The sequence below is a fragment of the Ovis canadensis genome, chromosome 12, assembly GCF_042477335.2.
Source record: "Ovis canadensis isolate MfBH-ARS-UI-01 breed Bighorn chromosome 12, ARS-UI_OviCan_v2, whole genome shotgun sequence".
In the NCBI taxonomy this organism is placed as follows: domain Eukaryota; kingdom Metazoa; phylum Chordata; class Mammalia; order Artiodactyla; family Bovidae; genus Ovis; species Ovis canadensis.
This window is the reverse complement of record NC_091256.1, coordinates 51,920,508-51,941,135: the sequence shown is the minus strand read 5'-3', so window position 1 is coordinate 51,941,135 and position 20,628 is coordinate 51,920,508. Positions and strand designations below refer to the sequence as shown.

Sequence of the window (20,628 nt, the reverse complement as noted above, 5' to 3'; positions counted from 1 at the left end):
CTGTAAAGACTTGATCAGATCCAGGTCCGACACTTCATAGGTGATGCTGAGTGCTTCCTGTTGCGTTATACCAGGAGGGCTACAACACCCAGTTGTCCCACTTTCAGTGATGCTAAGATCCATGCTGAGAGTGGGCTCAAGTGGTGACAGCTGGATTCCTCCAAACAAAGCATATTTAGACTCATTATTTGCATTATTTTGGTGATGAAGTGGCTAGAGGTTGTTTTTTCACTTCCCCCTTCATGATAACTCATTCCCTTGAGATCCTTCCGTCGTTCATGTCCAGAAGCCGCTGCATGGGGACCCCCTGTGCCATTGGAGTGGCCCCCATGGTCACTACTCCATCTGTAATAATTCCCTCCTTTTTTCTCTTCCTTCCTTTACGAATGTTTTTTCTCCTTCCTTTTCTCCTGCTATTTTCTTTTTCATTTATCAGACATACACTGAACACCTACTTTGTTGCTGTTCAGTTGCTAAGTCATGACCAACTCTTTGTGACCTCCCATGGACTGCAACATGTCAGGCTTCCCTGTCCTTCACTGTCTCCCAGAGTTTGATCAAACTCATGTTCATTGAGTTGGTGATGCCATCCAACCATGTCACCCTCTGTCGTGGTAGGCATTAAAGATAAGGGGTGCATGTCACTGGCTCTGCCACTTGGGAGCAGAGAGTGTGAACTGGGATGTAAGCTTCTTTCCGTCTCCTCTTTCCTCCTTTCTTCTCTTCAGCCGATGCCTTACCCAGTGATGGTGCTCAGGGGTATCTGCCTCCCTAAATCATAGATACAGAGTCCTTTTTGTAGATAAAATGACAGAATTATGTTACTGGATTTATTTGTTTCCAAGAATGCTTTTCCTAAAACAGGTTTTCTTCTATTGGTGGTTGTCTCTGGGGAAGAAAATCTTTGATTGTGCTTCCAAGTGAAGTCCCAGTTGGTCACCAGGGGCTTCTATTAAATATTAGTCTGAAGACATTAAACATTAAGTGTATTTATCTCTTCGCTTTGACAAATTCTTAGGGTGCACTTAATGAATCTGTATGAGTGATTACAGAATAGTGCAATATTAGAGGTAAATGCTGAAAGGGGAAAAATTGTTTTATAATGTAAAACATTTCACTGACAAACAATAGATGAAGCCCAAAGAAAGCATCCCCCTAAAAAAACCAAAAAGCCAACCAACCAACATACAAAAAAAAAAAAAAAGGAAGAAAGAAAGAAGAACAAAAAATTTAAAAGAGAACAGACGAGGTGACCACAGAGGACACCACAGAACCTGGGTTTTAGATTGCCCAGTCAAGTTCTTTTCCTATCAGCTGTCTCCTCTTACTGTGGTTTGACTGGCTAAGAAAAGTTGAAATGAATTTGGTATCAGTTGGACAAAAAGGTTTATCTTCAGTTTTCCTGAGACTTGTAGCATCTTTCTCGATGCCATTTGTCTGAAAGGGACCTTTTCCTCCGAGTAACATTCGCCTTGCCTTTCCTCCTGTGTTCTTAGGTGCATTCGCTTTCTCTCGTGCTGAATAAGACCACCAGTGAGCTTGCCAAGGCGAATGTGTCCAAATTAGTGGCACACCTGGAAATGATTGGTAAGTGGAAAAAATCAGACTTGGGGAATCTGGGAAGAATTTGAACATCCTGCTCACAGATCTAATTGTCTTCACAGGTGCTAAGTAAGGTGTGGCTTAGTGGCTGGTTTGTGGTTACTGGTCTGGCCAGGACTGGTGGTGGTGGCTTCCAGATACTGGTTTATGGATCAGAATCATCTGTTAGAAATGCAGCTATCTGGCACAGCTCCCTTCCCATCCCAAGACTCTGATTCTGTGGGTTGGGATGGGACCCTGTGATCTATCTGAGTTTTAAAAAAGCTCTCTGGATGAGTATATAATTTCTTTGTCTAAAGTTTGGACATGTTGGAGTGTGAAAGGGGGCATTATTAATAATTACAGCTGGGAAAATGGCATATAACAGGGGCTGCCTCTGGGAAATCAGGGCATATGTTCACTCTGTTGCCATAATTAGGGGGAACCTCTATGAGGGGGTGGGCTTCCCTGATAGCTCAGTTTGTAAAGAATTCGCCTGTAATACAGGAGACCCCGGTTTGATTGCTGGGTCAGGAAGATATGCTAGAGAAGGGATAGGCTACCCACTCTAGTATTCTTGGGCTTCCCTTGCGGCTCAGCTGGTAAAGAATGCACCTGCAATGCAGGAGACCTGGGTTCAGTCCCTGGATTAGGAACATCCCCTGGAGAAGGGAACAGCTACCCACTCCAGTATTCTGGCCTAGAGAATTCCATGGACTGTATAGGCCATGGGGTCGCCAAGAGTCAGACACGACTGAGCGACTTTCACTTTAGAGGGGGTGGTTTAAGCAGGGAGATATTGTAGCAAAGCTGGCATTCTTCCTAATGGGACGCAATAGGCTGTAATCCTTAGTAGAACAGAAGTGAAGATCTACATTAAGCTCTAAAGTGGAGGAATTTACAAAGTGAGCATAAAATACAGCTCCTTCCTTAAGCAACTTGTGATAAAATAAGACTACAAAGCTCAAATGTTGACTCTGTAGTAAAATAAGAATGTCTTTTGGTGAAAGGATGAACTAAAATTGGTTTCATTCCTGGTATAAATTAATTTATAAAAGGTTCCTAGAAGAGATGAGTCCTTAGAATTTGGAGAAGCTTGGGTAGGATAAGTTTCCCTGGTGGCTCAGAGGGTAAAGCGTCTGCCTGCAATGTAGGAGACCCAGGTTCGATCCCTGGGTTGGAAAGATCCCCTGGAGAAGGAAATGGCAACCCACTCCGGTACTCTTGCCTGGAAAATCCCATGGATGGAGAAGCCTGGTAGGCTACAGTCCATGGAGTCACAAAGAGTCGGACACAACTTCATTTTTCTGAGTGACTTCACTTTTTTCGGGGTGGGGTGGGGGGGCGGTATTTTTGTTAGAGGACATTCGGAACCAAAAATAAGTATGTGTCTTCATTGGGAGCAGGGCTAGCCTGCCAAATACATACACCTCAGTCATTGTTTTGTTGTTAATTATGATGACAAAATTTGTTTTACATAAGCAACAGTTCAGAATATTCCTTTTCAGTATCTACCCCATGTTAAGAATGATTCATATAGGTTCATAGCCCAGGGGTACATGTTTTAACATTTCCTCTTTCTTCTGTCCACCTTCCAGGAGCTTCACTTGTGTAATATTGGAGTAGTTTCAAATCTGTGTCTTCAGTGTCTTATTTTATTAATGTCTCCTTTTAATTAAATAGCACTAAAACTCATTTAGTACTGCCTGATTAATACATCTCTGACATTTTTTCCTTTATTCCTTTATCTATAGTATAAAATAGACCTTATGCTATTTTGCTAATTCTAATTAGTGGTCTGATCTCAGAAGAGAGCATGTTTCTATCTGTATTTGTAAATATTTTATCCTTTAATTTATGTTTACCCTTAATTTCTTCCCCCTTGTAAGTGTTAAAGTGTGATGCTGTGGTATTATTTCAGTCCCTTTGGACTTCTGCATTGAGGCTATTTGAAATAGTGCATAAAATATTGTTCTGGGTGTATTAGAATATGAATATTCACTTTTGACATTTCGTTTCATTAAACGATGTAAAGTCTGAGGCATGTGTGTATCAATTTTTGTTTCAGGCAGAGTTAGGGTGTGTGACAGAGAAAAGAGCATAAGAATGCATTCTGATTTTTCATCTTCCTAGAGGGAGACCTGGCCTTACAGGGGAGCATTGGGAGCCTATCTCTGAGCGACCTTACCTCACACGGAGAGTTCTACCGAGAACGGTTCACTACGAGTGGAGAAGAAGCCCTCATCTTCCAGACTTTCAAGTAAAAACATCAAGCTTTTCTATCGTGATTGTTTCCTGTTTCAAATTCTTGTTGCCTAAGCAGTGAGGAAAAGTTTAAAAAAAACATAGCTTCTTATGTAGAATCAATTTGATCTAGTTGTGAGGAATCTCGATTTATATTAAAATGGATCTGCATTGAAGTGGGCTACTCAGGCTTTAACAAATAAAGAGGGTATGGTTGAAATAACTGTGGTCATCATTATAGTCTGGTTTCACAGCAATGTGTTGTGTGACTTGAACAAGTCACTTGATCTCCTTGCGTCTGTTTTTCTATTGAAATAGTGAGGAGACTATGTTAGATCAATTTCCATTTAGCTCTGAATGATCTGGGATGATTTCAGCCTGAGAAAGTTGTTGAAGATAATGGGTTTTAAATTGCATTAGGCATTTCTCTCAGTATAAATACAATCTGTATTCAGTTTTAGAACTTAGAAGGCATTTTTAGGCCTATGTAGTTATTAAAGAATAGTTTTCTCAGAAAACAGAAATTTTAAAAGGTGGTTTTTCAACCTTTTGGGGAGCTGTCAGAATATGGATATCCATCTCTGCCCCCAAGTATTCTGGTCTGTGGTAGTGTTGTGTTCCTTTTTTTTAAAAAAATTATCCAAAGTGATTTTAATGTTCAACCAGAGTTGAGGAAAATGGTCCCTAAAGATGTCTAAGAAGTTTTTCTTTCATTTCCAGAGGGAGTATATCATACTCCTCTGAGAAATTAGATTGATTTATTTGTATTGTTACCTACCACAGAGGCATGGTTCTTTAACAAATGAGATAATTAATGTAAAACTCTTAACTCTCTGCCTGGCAAAATAATAGTTGCTCAGCTAATATGAATTCCTTTCCCCAGTGACTATGTCCTGTATAATAATTTATTATTGTGGCATCGTGTCCCATTAAAACCATTTGTAGAAGTTTTCTAATTTATCAGTGAATGTGGATGCTAAAAGTCTTTGGCCTGCATTTCACTGAAGTAAAAAGACTTCTTTCAGCTTCCAGAGACAGATTGCCTCAGGAACATTAGTTCTGTTGCCTAATTTTCTTTACCAGTTGTTTCACAGTGTAGTTTTTATTACCCCGAGTTGTCATAGTCTTTGCTAGAAGAGTGAGCAGGAATATTCATTTTTCCTTAAAGGCAGGGACAAAGAGGCTCAGGTACAAGGTCTGAACCACGGTGGCTTCTGAGTGAGGTCTGGAATCAGGAGTGATCGCAGCCCCAGACCTGTCCCGTGTTTATAGCCCTTGCCGTCACACCAGACTTTTACTTAACATACCCGACATGTGGTGGAAGCTTAGAAAGGAGGTAGTATTGGAGTTTGCTTTCTAAAACCTGGTTGTGGATTTCCTTTTTTTTTTCTGGGTTTCCATTTTAACAGTTAAAGCTTTTTCCTGGGGAAGCCCCTAAGTGAACCCGAGTTTTCTTCAGACACTCATTTGCATCCTGCCACTGTCTCTGAGTCACATTGTTGCCCTTACTCCTAGGTATGGCCGACCTGACCCTCTCCTCCGGCGGGAGCACGACGTCCGAGTGAGCCTCCAGATGGCGTCCGTGCAGTACGTGCACACCCAGCGGTTCCAGGCGGAGGTGGTGGCCTTCATCCAGCACTTCACTCAGCTGCAGGATGTGTTAGGGCGCCAGCGAGCTGCCATCGAGGGGCAGACGGTAGGTAGTGCCTGGATCCAAGACACTTTTCCAGTTTGACTCATCAGCAGAACTTTTAAATCTCTAGAGATAAATCTGGAAAGTGTCACTGAGAAAAGTGAAGATAATCAAGAAATCTTATTTGCTAAGGTCCTCCATGTAGCTGATTAGCTACAGAAATTCTTACTGTAATCGGAGAGCTTATATTCTTGTTTCTTGCATCGTGTTTTAATTTCATAATCAAGAAATCTTAAGCTTTGCTAATGTCCTCCATGTAGCTGATTAGCTACAGAAATCTTACTGTAATCGGAGAGCTTATATTCTTGTTTCTTGCATTGTGTTTTAATTTCCTTTTAAAGTTTAGCTTTGGCTTGCTTTTGGAGAAGGAAATGGCAACCCACTCCAGTATTCTTGCCTGGAGAATCCCATGGATGGAGGAGCTTGGTGGGCTACAGTCCACAGGTCGCAAAGAGTCGGACACGACTGAGTGACTTCACTTTCACTTGGCTTGCTCTAAAAAAGATAAACAAGTTACGTCAGTGGTGATGCTTCTCCTGGAAAGTGGTTCCAAAGACAGTATCTTGTTATAAAAAGAGGGTTTCTTTCAAATGTAGTTCTCAAACTTCTTAGCTCATGGCTCCCTTCTTGTCTTGGAAGTTTTTCCGAGATACATCTGAGGTCAAAAGAAACACCTAATGGTCTTTCCATTTCCAAAGTAATGAAGTCCAAACAACTTCTTAATTACGTCTGTCCAACAATTTAGTAGCTGTTTGAAAACGTAAAAACATAAGTGAAAGATGATATTTTTATTTCATTCTTAAATCACCATAATTGCTTCCTAGTAGGATGTATGTGCCTCTTGGGCACTGAACAGCTCCTGAGACTTGGAATCGGGTTGAACGTCACAGCCCTCATTTCCTTTTCCACATTTATTTTCTCATGGTACTTGTTTTCTATCTCAGCAAGTGCTTAAGACCCAGCTTTGCAAAGACATGACATCACTGGAAGGAATGTAACATGACCTCACATTGAGTGTAGACCACCTCAAGCTGGTGGTGTGTGCTGTGTCCAGGTGACATCACTGGAAGGAATGTAGCATGATCTAACATTGGGTGTAGACCACCTTGAGCTGGTGGCGTGTGCAGTGTCCAGCCGATGATGTGTTTACGTGAAGGATTTAAGATGCCCTGGCAGCGCACCTCTGAGTGTGAGGCAGCCTCCAGTGTTGTCTTGGAACCACAGAAAGCAGTTACAATGTGGTTCTTTGTAAAATGTGTTGGTTATTTATTTTTAAGTTTTATTAGGTAAAAGATTGTAATTTAAGTTCTTTGTAGTAGCAACGTTTAAAAATTTTGTTTTAATTTAAATAAAAAAAATTTTGAGTAAGTCGTATATTGTTTTAGTACAGAATCAAAGCCAAAAAGAGCATTTGGAGAAAAGTCTCTTTCTCAGCTACTTTTCCTCAGCCACCCAGTTTCTGTCCTTGGCAGCAGCCAGTATTACTGGTTTCCTGTGTACATTATAGAGAATTTATTTACTTTTTTAAATATAAAAGTAGTACAGTCAAATGACAGGGAATCTGGAAAAAAATAACGAGTTTTCTAGCACCATCAGTATATTTTATTTTTTAAATTTTTTCCCCATACATGTTTCCATGGGTATATGTAACCTTTTTTCTCTCTTTAGAAACTTATAAAAAACAGTTTAGTATTTGATACATATGAAATAATATTTGTAACATGTATGTAAACTTCAAAGTGTGGTAATAGAAGGTACATCCATGAAACCACCACCAAAATAAAAATTAAAACATTACTAAGACATGTGGCATGTAGTCCTTCCCTATCTCATTCTGTTGATGTCTTAAGAAACCACTCTCCTGACTAATCTCTAGTCCCTTTAAGATTAAAAGAAAACTTCGTTTACCATATCTTTTGCTCAGCTCGTTTGCACATTATAAAAAGGGTATGAAGTTTGTGTCCTTTTGCTAATGGTCTCCCAGCCCTAATCCCTGCTTCTTGGTAGCCACTGGCCAGCTTGCTGTTACAGCAGAATGCAGCCACATTCATTCATTTCCTTATTGTCTGGATGCCTTTACAGTTTTCTTAATTTGCTGTGATATTTTAGGAGCTTAGGATATCTAAGCTCCTGAGCGTTACTAGTTTGTAGTTTTCCTTTCTTGAAAAGAAAAATGCCTATTTTGGTTTTGGTAACTGGGCCATGCTGTCCTTGTAGGATGAATTGGGAAGTGTTCCCTCTTCTATTTTCAGAACAGTTTGTATAGAATTGACATCAATATTTCTTCCTTTATATCTTCCTTAATATATTCTGGATAGAAGACCTTTTATATATTTATTGTGAATATTTTTTTCTAGTCTATGGCTACCCCCTCCCCCATTTTCTTAATACTAATTTTTTAAAAGCAGAAGTCTTTCATTTTGATGAAGTTCAATTTTTTAATTTTATGGTTAGTGCTATTGTTTTGTCAAAGAAGTTTGCCTACCATCAGGTGGCAATAAATCTCTCCTATTTTCCTTTTTTAGAAGTGTTATAATAAAATCTCTTCCATTTTGACTTAATGTTTGCATATTTTGTTAAGTGAGACTTGAGGTTTTTTTTCTCAAATACCTATCCAGACTGTTCTTTTCCCACTGAATTACCTTGACACTTAGGTTGAGAATCCACTGATCATATATGTATGTGTATTTCTTTATTCTCTATTCTATTTCCTTGATTCATATTTAGTTGTACACCCCATTGTCTTTTCTAAAAAAATACTATTTATTTCTTGGCTGTGTCGAGTCTTTGTTGTGCTGTGTGCAGGCTTTCTCTAGCTGCAGCAAGTGGGGGCTTCTCTTGTGGAGCAGGGGCTCTAGGTGTTGGGGGCTTCAGTGGTTGTGGCTTACCAGCTTAGTTGCCCTCTGGTATGTAGGATCTTCTTGGACCAGGGATTGAACCTGTGTCCTCTGCATTGGCAGGTGGATTCTTAACCACTTGACCATCAGGGAATACCTTCCCCCCATGTCTTTTTTTTTTTTTTCTTTTTAAACTTATTTTTTAAAAATTTATTTAGCTGCCCCAGGTCTTAGTTGTAGCTTGTGGGTTCTTCCATCTTCATTGCAGCACGTGAACTCTTCAGTTGTGGAATGTGGGACTTAGTCCCTGACCAGAGATCAAACCCATGCCCCCTGCATTGAGAGTGCAGTGTCTTAGCCACTGGACCACAAGGAAGTCCCCCCTCTCCCTTGCCTTGAGAGCTATTGCTTTATGGTATGTCTTGAAATCAGATATTCTAAGTCTTCCAACTTATTTTTCAAAGATGTATTGGCTCTTCTAGGTCCTTTGTTTTTCCTCTATACATTTTAGAATCAGCTTGTCTGTTTCTACAATAAAGTTAGCTAGGATTTTGATTGGGATTGTCTTTAATCCATATATCTGGAGAATTGGCATCTTAACAATATTGAGTCTTTGGATCCTTGAGTATGGTATATCTTCCATTGAAGTAGGTGTTTAGTTTCTCTCAGCAGTGTTTCGTAGTTTCAGGTATACTGTTCTTACACATTTTTTGTTAAACTTATCACTAGGTATTTCAGCATTTTGATGCTATTCTAAATTATATCAATGAAAAAAATTCAATATCTACTTGTTTATTGAAAGTTTAAGAGATATAATTGACTTTTGTTTACATAGATGTTGAGCTCATATCCTGTCATCTTGCTAAACTTACTTATCCTGAAGTGAAGTGAAAGTCGTTTGTCATGTCCGACTCTGCGACCCCATGCTATACAGTCCATGGAATTCTCCAGGCCAGAATACTGGAGTGGGTAGCAGTTTCCTTCTCTAGGAGATCTTCCCAATCCAGGGATTGAACCCAAGTCTCCTGCATTGCAGGCGCATTCTTTACCAGCTGAGCCACAAGGGAAGCCCAAGAATACTGGAGTGGGTAGCCTATCCCTTTTCTAGCGTATCTTCCCAAACCAGGAATCGAACCGGGGTCTTCTGCATTGCAGGCGGATTCTTTACCAACTGAGCTATCAGGGAAGCCCTCAGTTACTTATTCTAGCTCCTTTAGATTCTTAAGGGTTTTCTACATAGATGATTATGTTGTCTGTGAATAGGAAAGTTTTCTTTTTTCCTTCGCAACCTATATACCCTTTGTTTGGACTAGGAGTTTAGCTACAGTGTTGAATAGAAATGGTGAGAGTGGGTATCCATGCTTTATTCCTTATCTTAGAGGGAAAGCATTGTCTTCTGCAGATGTTAACTAATATGATGTTAGCTGTAGATAGTTTGTGTTTGTTTTTAAGGAATCTGTCTACTTCATCTGAATTGTCAGTTTGTTGGCCTGATCTTGTTCATAGGTTTCCATGTCTCTTAATATCGTTAAGTTCTGAGGCAATGTCCCTGATTCTTCTGGTAGTGGTGATTTTTGTTTTCTTCCTTTTTTCTTCATTCATATAGGTAGAGGTTTTATCACGTTCATTAATCTCTTTAAATAATCAACTTATTGAGGGCTGTGTCAGGCCTGTGCATATTCTTAATAAGTATGTGTGCTCTTGTAAAGAATGTAAAGTGGTAGTTGGGTAGAGTGTTCTATAAACGTTCAGTTGATTTCTCTCTCTCATCTGTTTTCTAAATAACTGGTTTCTGCTCTTTATTATTTTCTTCCTTCTCCTTACTTAGGTTTATTTTGCTTTTCTAGCTTCTTAAGCTGGAAGCTTTATTAATTTTAGATCTTTTATATAAAATAAACATTTAATGCCAAACATTTTTCTTCAAGTACCTGCCCCCTCCCCTTTTTTCCTTCTTTCTTTTCTTTAGTTATTTTTTATTGAAGTGTAGTTACTTTACTATGTTGTTAGTTTCTTCTGTACAGCAAAATGAATCAGCTATACATATACATATATCCCTACCTTTTTCGACTTATATCCCATTTAGGGTCATCGAAGTCTTTAAGTACCTTTTTAAGTGCTTTAAAATTCATTCCATGAATTTTGATGTGCTGTGTTTTTTTAATCAGTAAAGTCAAGATATTTTTTTTTTAACTTCCCTAGTGATTTCTTCTGTGACCCATGGGTTATTTAGAAGTGTGTAGTTTAATTTCCAGATACTTGGGAGTTTTCCATTATCTTCTTGTTACTGTTTTCTAATTTAACTCCTTGGTTTTCATAGAATATACTCTGTGTGACTTTAGTTGTTTTAGAATGATAAATTCATGGAACTTTTGGGAACTTGAGGTTATTTGATTGTAAAATGAGGGAATGAACTGAATGTCTTACTCAATTTTCCTTCTTCTTTCAGGTGAGAGATCAAGCACAGCGCTGTTCACGGGTTCTCCTGGATATTGAGGCTGGTGCTCCTGTTCTTCTTATCCCAGAAAGTTCCAGATCAAATAATCTGATTGTAGCAAATTTGGGAAAGTTGAAAGTCAAGAACAAATTTCTCTTTGCTGGTTTTCCTGGGACCTTTACCTTACAAGATAAGGTGAGCAGTCAGCACATTGCCTTCTCAGTTTACCTGGCGTTGGAATACCAATCGAAAAATTCAGATGCTACCATAAGATTATTCCTGTACTTTTGTAGTATACGTGGCTTGAAAAATTTATTTTTTCGACATTTTATTAGCACTTCAATTAACCCTTAATAGAGGTAGTATAAATTATAACTTTTAGTCACTGTATGTAGTAACTTACTTTAGCAAACACATCAACAGAACCATCTTTATAATGTTCTCCTCCCAGGCTGTATTTATATTTATCAACTTTTTACACTGTGTAGCTTTTTTTCAAGAGATTTTGGCTCAAGGCTTGTCTGAAGCCATTTGAAAATATCTTAATAAAATCTTATCGAGTATATCTCTTTATAATATAAAACTGCATTAGCACTTATTTCTTATAACATGTTTGGAGGTAATTGGGATGAAGACTGCTTTTTTCATTTTACATTTAGAAAAGCTAGAATTCATTGAGAATAAATGATGAAAATGGGAAATGTTTGTGAAGCACAGACTTAGCAGGACCTTGGAGGTGGTCCCACCATTTTTGCAGTTGAGGAGACTGAGTAACATTGCTGGAATTAAGAGGAGATGCTCTTGGGTTCTAGGTGTGTGCTTTAATGAAACTCTGCTGGTTTCCATGGCAGCTGACAATAATAGCAATGGAAATAGTCAGTGTTTGTTGAATGCCTAGTATACAGCAACCTATGCTAAACTCTCTTTGTATTTTTCATCTTGTCCTCTTGTTCTTATTAGCAAGCTGAGAGGTATTATTTACACCATTTTTCTCTGTAAAGAAATTGACGCTTAGATAAATTAAGTAATCTCTTTCAGATTAAATGTCTAGTGAAGAGTACAGTGTGGACCTCAGGCTTTGGTGGTGTTCATTCACTAAGTCGTGTCCAACTCTTTGCAACCCCGTGGACTGCAGCATGTCAGGCTTCCCCATCCTTTACTGTCTCTTGGAGTTTGCTCAGACTCATGTCCATTGAGTTGGTGATGTTATCCAAATATCTCATCCTCTGTTGCCCCCCTTCTCTTCCCGCTGTCAATCTTTCCCAGCATGAGGATCTTTTCCAATGATTTGGCTCTTCATATCAAGTGGCCAAAGTATTGGAACTTCAGCTTCAGCATCTGTCCTTCCAATGAATATTCAGTGTTGATTTCCTTTAGGATTGACTGGTTTGATCTCCTTGTGGTCCAAGGGACTCTTAAAAGTCTTCTCCAGCACCACAATTTGAAACCATCAATTCTTTGGCATTCAGCCTTGTTCATGGTCCGACTCTCACATCCATACATGACTACTGGAAAAACCGTAGCTTTGACTGTACGGACCTCTGTAGGCAAAGTAATGTCTCTGCTTTTTAATATGCTGTCTAGGTTTGTCATAACTTAGACTTTGGTATATCTGCCTTTAGTACTCCACGCTCTTAACTGTGGTATTATTTTACCTCCTAGCATTGGTGGCAGTAGTTTAGTCACTAAGTCAGGTCCGACTCTTTGTGACCCCTTGGATGGTAGCCTACCAGGCTCCTCTGTCCTTGGGCTTTCCCTGGTGTGGGTTGCCATTTCCTTCTCCAGGAGATCGTCCTGACCCAGGGATCAAACCCTCATCTCTTGCATTGGCAGGTGGATTCTTTACCACTGAACCACCTGGGAAGCCCCTCCCAGCATTAGGATTTGGTTTATGTAGGGTAGGGGAGAACACACTGACAAAGGTTGTTCCTGTCTTAGTATCCCTTTCCCAGATAACTCTGGTTCTTTTAACTTTTCTAAAGGATGTGGCAATGAGTTCATTAAAATAACTTCAGTGGAAGAACTCCAGAGTTTTTCAGAGAAAAGATACAGATTTGAGCAGCTGCTGTTTGCCTCTTTAGGTGTAGGAAGAAAAGAGAATGGAAGAGAGTGATTAGGGAGCTAGTCTTGCCAGGCCTTTGCCAAGGACCTCAAGTCGAGTTGAAAGTAACAGGAAGACTGCATTTGTTGTTTATGTGTGGACTCAAATAGTGTTGCTCTTTTCAAATGACTGTCTCTATAGTTTTCTTCATTGTTCTACTTCTCACTCATCCAGTTACTCACTACTGCTAACCCATCACCCTGAACTGAAAATACTTGATTCAATGAGTGGGAATAACTGGAGTGAGGAGAGTGGAGATGAGACAGTGAGAACCATGGGAACCACGTTCAAGTGTTATGACCTTGGGCTTAGGGCCCAGAGTAGGGGTGTTTGGATGATAGGTTAGAGGGCAGGTTGTCCATATCTTATCTCACTGCAGCTGCTGAGACGAACCAGATTTAGCGATCGGAGCACAGGGTGAACCAGCACAGAATAGTAGTGATAAGCAGCACGGATGGAAGTGCGGCACAGGTTTACTCATCCGCACGCCCTGCATTCAGACAGCTGACGGTTGAGGACTTGCTGGTTCACCTTGCTGTTGGAAGCCCCTCCTGTTGGAATAATAGGCCTTCTTTCCAGATGGGGCTTCCCTGGTGGCTTAGCTGGTAAAGTATCCACCTGCAGTGCTGGAGATCTGGGTTCGATTCCTGGGTTGGGAAGATCCCCTGGAGAGGGAATGGCTACCCCCTCCAGTATTCTGATGTGGAGAATTCACAAAGAGTTGAACACGACTGAGCGACTTTCACTTTTTCCAGAGTGAGGAATAGGCCTCCATGTATGTATATTTTTTAAGACAGTAAAAAAACACAAAATCACCATTGACCTTTCATAGTAGGCCTAGTAGAAAACTAGTAACCTTGGTGTTAATGAGAAAAATCTCTTCATATTTGAGTCGTAGGCATTTTGCTGTTTACTGGCTCGAGCCTTAAAGAAAATAAAGAAAAATCCATTTATAAAAAGAAAGATTGATAACTGCATCTAAAATTTCTTACTATTTTTTTTAAAACTGTACAATGCTTATAATTAATGCAACTGGATATTGAACAAATGTATCAGAGCTGGTGCTGGCATATGACTGTTGTCCCCACGGTTACTTCCGGGCATTTGCCTCTCTTATCCACCTCTACTGCCCTTCCTTGCTGCCCTAGGGAGAGCTGAATTCTTCCTCAGAAACTGCCTTCTGAGACTTTAGTTAGTTCTTTGAAATATATTTGTTTGTGGGAAATCGTTGTTTTGAGGCCCAAGTTTTTAGGAAGAGATCCGTTAGAGCCAGAATGGGTGATCAAGTTCAATGATAGCATTTTTTTTCTCTCTCCCTCCTGAAAAGATAAAGGGGTTATTTTTCTGTGTCAGATATATCTGTATATGGGCTTATGAGCTGACTCTGAAGTTAGCTTCTAAAGAAGAATTGCCAAAGTATCTCAAGAAAGTTTTGCAGAAGGGTTTCTGTTTTGTTAAGTACACCAAATAACAAGTGCATAGTTTGTAGCATTTTAATGAAAAAATTTCCCTGTATTTCGCTTTCGAGGATTTAATTTTAAGTGGCAGCACATACAAGGACCCCTTTTTCTTTAAGGTGCGATATGCTTTTTTTGCCTCCTAGTTATTCGGAAAAACCTTATGGGATTCAGCAGTCAACTTTCATTCATTTGCTTAAAAAAGAAAATCTTGAAAACCAATCCTTTAAAATATTTCATTACTTGGGAAAGCCTGCTTATCACCCCCCCCACCCCCGCCCCCAACTTTGATGAATCACTTTCCACTTGTGTAGAGGAATCCTTCTTAAGGATCATTAAAAGTAATTCCTTCTTCCCTGCCTCCCTCCTTCCTTCCTTTCTCCTTTCCTTCCCTAGGTAATACTTTCTTGATGACCTTATTTTATTTCCTTCAATTCTAAAAGACTTTGTCTTGTTACGTGCCAGTGGGTTGTTCTGTGAAATTCCATAAGGTTTGCTTGGAGTGTGTTTCTTGTTAAAGTATTTAATCCAATTAATTCATCTGTGAAACTTACTCTATACATGTATAGTCAAGCTCCATGATCTAGGCCTACGTGAAGTGAGTAATTACTTTTGTTCTCCAAAAGATCACTTTGCATTTACATTTGCTCTTTAATGCATCTGCCCATGTGAGGTTTGTCTAGTATGCATTCCAGTGGTTAAAGAACAGGAAATAGTCCTAGAATCAAAGCTTGCAGAGGGGTCATTTGCCTTTGAGTTCAATGATTCCAGTGAGTTTGGAATTGTTTTACATAAGTCCATGTCTTAATGAGGGCAGGTCTGAATTTTTTGCATATGCTTTTTCTTTCATTTTTTTTAAACATAGTTTGGGCTTAAACTTAATTTCTAAGTATTTCAAAAGCTTTGAGTTAATCCCCTCAAGCCACCGATTTATTTAAACCAACTCAGAGAGGATGGAGAGATGAATATAATGAAAGAGCAACAAATACTCTCAGGCGTTTAAATAAACTAAGCCAGAGGGAAGGTTTTTAACGCTGAAATACTTAAATGATAGCATTTAGCTAGTCATTTGCCTTGCAAAAAGGAATTGCAAAAAAATAACTGGTTTCTTTCACCGTTACATGTAATTACTACTCAAGATAACTGCGAAGGTGAATAGTACTATCATCTCCTTTTCGAATGCTGAGAGGAATATACATATAAAGCAGTCCTTGGGAGTCTTCCTCTCCTTCCAGCTTGCTAGTGAGAATGGATAGATGAGAACAAACTGATGCTGCAGAAACTATAAGAATATGTAACTCTGAGTCTTGAGGGAAGGAACCACGCAAAGTTTAAATGTCAGTTATTGAACCATTCTGGTGAAAAAGATTTGCCCTGTTAGCAATTAACTGAAGGTACTAGATATGTAGGAAAAGCATGTGATATTTTCAGTAGAGTTACAGAATTAATTTTATTCTGTATTTGCCCTTAATTTTTATGCCCTTGAACAGAAACATGATAGGAATGGCTTGCCTGTGTTTTCCATTTACAGTTACTTAGATGAGAAATGTAAACCTGAGAGGGGAGACTTCTAGAATGTACAAACACATTAGAGGGGCTTCATTCCGTATTGCTGTTAGATGCATTTTCTTAGGAAAAAAGAGTCCCTCCCCTCCAGCAAATCAACAGTATATTGTATGGCTGAGAGATTTGCCTTTGTTGTATTGACCTAGATTAAACCACCAGTAATTAGTATCTTGACATTTACTGTTAAGCCAAAAGATAACATGTTCCAGTTGCCAAGTCATTGCTGACTCTTTGCAACCCCATGGTCTGTAGCCTGCCAGGCTTCTTTGTCCATGGGATTTTCCAGGCAAGAAGATTGGAGTGGGTTGCCATTTCCTTCTCCAGGGTCTTCCCAACCCAGGGATTGAACCTGTGTCTCCTTCATTGGCAGGCAGATTCTTTACCTTTGAGCCACTAGGGAAGCCCAAAAGATAAAATATGTTCCTGCAAAACTGGCAGAGTTTTCAACGGGTACTAAATTATATGTAATGTCTCTGCAGAGAATTACATGTGGAAGAAAGAATCGACCCTGTGGCCCTTTTGTTTATGAGATCTGGTGGCATAGAGTCTTTGAAGAGTCCAGGACTGGGAAGGAACTTCTAGGATAGTAGAGTTACCACCCCCATTCCTGCTGCTAATTTTCTTTTCTTTCCTCCCAGGAGTCTGTGCCTTCATCTTCCCCAACGGGTACTCCCAAGCACAGTGTGAGGAAAATGACAAGCATGGAGGACCTGAAGGGGACCCACTCCGAGGGGCTGATCATGATGCCTTCTGCTGGAATGAGTCCAGGCAGCTTGAAGAGCGAGTCTGTGCCGGGCACCTCGACCAGGCCGCAAGGGCAGCCAGCCACACCCTCTGTCGGCCGAGCTTCCAGCAGTCCAGGTAAAGGAGGAGAGGAGCTGCATGAGGAAGGAGGGGAAATTCATGAGACCATTGCAGGATCCTAAGGGGTATTGCATCCCATTCAAGTAGATACTAACAAAGTGGTAGCGTGTCTTTAGTAATCATCTGATTCTGATACTGATTTAGAAAGCTTTAGAGTTTTAGGATGTAGATTAGGATTGGGTGACTTCTAAAGTAGGATAGTTGTTCAGTCGCTCAGTCATGTCTGACTCTGTGTGACCCTGTGGACTGCAGGATGCCAGGTTTCGCTGTCCATCACCAACTCCCAGAGCTTGCTCAAACTCATGTCCATTGAGTCAATGATGCCATCCAACCGTCTTATCCTCTGTCATCCCCTTCTCCTCCTGCCTTCAATCTTTGCCAGCATCAGGGTCTTTTCCAGTGAGTCGGCTCTTCACATCAGGTGGCCAAAGTATTGGAGCTTCAGCTTCAGCATCAGTCTTTCCGTTGAGTATTCAGGGTTGATTTCCTTTCAGGTTGACTGGTTTGATCTCCTTGCATTCCAAGACTTTTAAGAGTCTTCTCTAGCACCGCAGTTCGAAGGCATCATTTCTTTGGTGCTCAGCCTTTTTTATTGGCCAGCTCTCACATCTGTACATGACTACTGGGAAAACCATAGCTTTGACTATATGGACCTCTGTAGGCCAAGTAATGTCTCTGCTTTTCAATATGCTGCCTAGGTTGGTCATAGCTTTTCTTCCAAGGAGCAAGCGTCTTTTAATTTCATGGCTGCAGTCACCATCTGCAGTGATTTTGGTGTCCAAGAAAATAAAACCTGTCACTGTTAACAGTGTTTCCCCATCTATTTGCCATGAAGTGGTGGGACCGGATGCTTTGTTTTTTGAATGTTGAGTTTTAAGCCCGCTTTTTCACTCTCCTCTTTCACCTTCATCAAGAAGCTCTTTAGTTTCTCTTTGCTTTCTGCCATAAGCATGGTGTCATCTGCATATCTGAGGTTATTGATATTTCTCCTGGCAATCTTGATTCCAGCTTGTGCTTTATCCAGTCTGGCATTTCACATGATATACTCTGCGTACAAGTTATAAGCAGGGTGTCAATATATAGCCTTGACATACTCCTTTTCCAATTTTGAACCAGTCTGTTGTTCCATGTCTGGTTCTAACTGTTGCTTCTTGACCTGCATACAGGTTTCTCAGGAGGCCGGTAAGGTGGTCTGGTATTCCCATCTCTTTAAGAATTTTCCAGTTTGTTGTGAACTACTCAGTCAAAGGCTTTAGCATAATCAATGAAGCAGAAGTAGATGTAAGATTAAATTAGTAAAATATAGGGACTTCCTGATGGGCCAGTGGTTAAGAATCTTCTTTGCAATGCAGGGGATGTGGGTTTGATCCTTGGGCAGGGAACTAAGATCCCACATGCCTGGAATCAACTAAGCCCACATGCAAGTACTCAGCCCATAGGCTTTGGAGCCCAAGCACCACAATGAGACAGACCTGGAGCAGCAATTAAAGCTCTCACATGATGCAACGAAAGATTCTGTGTGATGCAATGAAGATCCTGCATGCTGCTAAGACTCGACACAGCCAAATAAATAAATTAAAAAAAAAAGAGTTTAAGAACAAACCAAATAGTAAAATGCAGTATAAATAAAGAGATTTAGGTAGTCTCTAAGGGCTTGTCAAGATAGTTGCCACCAGATGGTGGTAGTATACCTGGAGTAATTCCTGCATCCTTCAACATGTCCTTGTGAGTGACCTTTTAGACACTATCCCTTCAAGTCACTGGTTAATTCTGGAGAAATAAAAATCCTGAAGAAAAGGTAACAGCAGAAATACCATAAGTAACCATTTTTGAAAGACATGAACCACCCAGTTATTGGTGTGCTTCTCTTGAATTTGACAGTTAGCCATTCCAGATGAGAGTCTTGATTTTGACCTTTTGGTTTTTCCAGATAGTGTGGGTTGGATAAGTGAGGTGTTGCTTCAAGAAATTTGGGAAGCAGAATATGATTTACCACCAGAATCCGTTGATGAAGTCAGTCCAGTGTGGTTGAACTTTGAGAGATGTGGGATGTTAACTGAGGGCTATGTTGGATGGATATAAAGAATAGTTAATCCCTTGTGGTACCTTGTTGTCCCAGAGGGGACAGCAAAAGGGTTTATGGTTACGTTGATGATTCAAGGAGATTATTGTAATCCTCATCAGAAGACTGGGTATTGAACATTTACTACATGCCAGACATCATGGCACATTTTTTCATAAATGTTTGCAGTTTATCCTCATGATACTCCTATAGGGTTTTATTTTTATCCCCGTGTTATAGATGAAGAGACCCAGAATTTTTGAACCAGTAACCAAGAGACCCAGAGAGATTGAGTAACTTGCCCATAGTCATGTCAATGTACGTGGTAAACGGTAGTATGAATCTAGGCAGTCTATCTCCAGAGCCAGAAGTCTTAACCTGCATGCTATCAACCAATCTGTATACATAGTGGACACTCATAGCATGGGGTAGGCGGTGGGGCAAGCTGGGTGCGTACATAAGGCCAGTCAGTACCTGAATCTTCTGTTGTTGTTCTGATAATAGTGATGACTAGGAATTGAGGCCAAAGGTAGGTGGGCCAGCAGTAAAGAATCTACCTGCGATGCAAGAGACGTGGGTTAGATCCCTGGCTCAGGAAGATCTCCTGGGGAAGGAAATGGCAACCAACTCCAATAATCGTGCCTGGGAAATCCCATGGACAAAGGAGCCTGGCAGGCTGCAGTCTATGGGATCGTGAAAGAGTCAGACATGACTTAGCGACTGAACAGCAACAGTACATATATTTAGAAGCCTATTAGGAAGCGATTTGGAATTTTTTAAAATTAATTTCTATTGGAGTATAGTTGCTTTACAATGTTGTATTAGTTTCCACTGTACATCAGAGTGAATCAGCTCTATGTATACATATATCCCCTCTGTTTTGGATTTCCCTCCCATTTAGGTCACCACAGAGCACTGAGTAGAGTTCCCTTAGCTATACTGTAGGCTCTTACTGGGGTGTTTTATAGAAAGATCTCTTTCCTGACCATATTTTGCCTCCCAAATTGCTGTTTGTTTCTGGAATTCTGTCTGTGATTAAGATGGGGTTAAGGCAGTGGTTTTTATATTGCTTCTATATCCCTAGGATTCCATGACAACACTTGGGAATTATGAAGCCCTTTGTTCCTGTCCCTTATCCCCTTCTAAGAGATCAGCTCTACTTTTGTCTCTTTCACTTATTTATCCATACAGTAATGAGGCAAGAGCTAATTTAATTAGTGCCTGCCTAATCTAGGTGTTCAGTGTTTTGTTCTCCTATATAGTAACAAGCTATTAGACATAGTTCCTGCCACCTTGTGAATGATATGAGAAAGCCAGTAAGCATCTAAATAAGGACAGATTAAGATAAACTAAAAGTAGAGACATTACTTTGTCAACAACGGTCCATCTAGTCAAGGCTATGGTTTTTCCAGTGGTCATGTATGGATGTGAGAGTTGGACTATAAAGAAAGCTGAGCGCTGAAGAATTGACGCTTTTGAACTGTGATGCTGGAAAAGACTCTTGAGAGTCTCTTGGACTGCAAGGAGACCCAACCAGTCCATCCTAAAGGAGATCAGTCCTGGATGTTCTTTGGAAGGACTGATGTTGAAGCTGAAACTCCAATACTTTGGCCACATGATGTGAAGAGCTGACTCATTTGAAAAGACCCTGATGCTGGGAAAGATTGAGGACAGGAGGAGAAGGGGACGACAGAGGATGAGTTGGTTGGATGGCATCACTGACTCAATGGACATGGGTTTGGGTGGAGTTAGTGATGGACAGGGAGGCCTGCCTGGCGTGCTGCGGTTC

At 40.3% G+C, this 20,628-nt stretch overlaps 1 protein-coding gene across 8 annotated transcripts in view; it reads left to right on the top strand.

Moving 5' to 3' along the window:
- VPS13D (vacuolar protein sorting 13 homolog D) overlaps window positions 1–20,628 on the top strand; it is a 266,019-nt gene that overhangs the window by 45,196 nt on the left and 200,195 nt on the right. For all 8 annotated transcript variants that reach the window (XR_011247486.1, XR_011247485.1, XR_011247487.1 and 5 more), the window contains exons 22-26: window positions 1,497–1,587; window positions 3,715–3,841; window positions 5,341–5,521; window positions 10,802–10,984; window positions 16,552–16,774. Coding sequence is in view for 4 of the 8 variants with exons in the window: in XM_069544704.1 (XP_069400805.1) it covers window positions 1,497–1,587; window positions 3,715–3,841; window positions 5,341–5,521; window positions 10,802–10,984; window positions 16,552–16,774 (805 nt within the window). In the remaining 4 variants the exon portion in view is untranslated. The remainder of the gene's footprint in view (window positions 1–1,496; window positions 1,588–3,714; window positions 3,842–5,340; window positions 5,522–10,801; window positions 10,985–16,551; window positions 16,775–20,628) is intronic.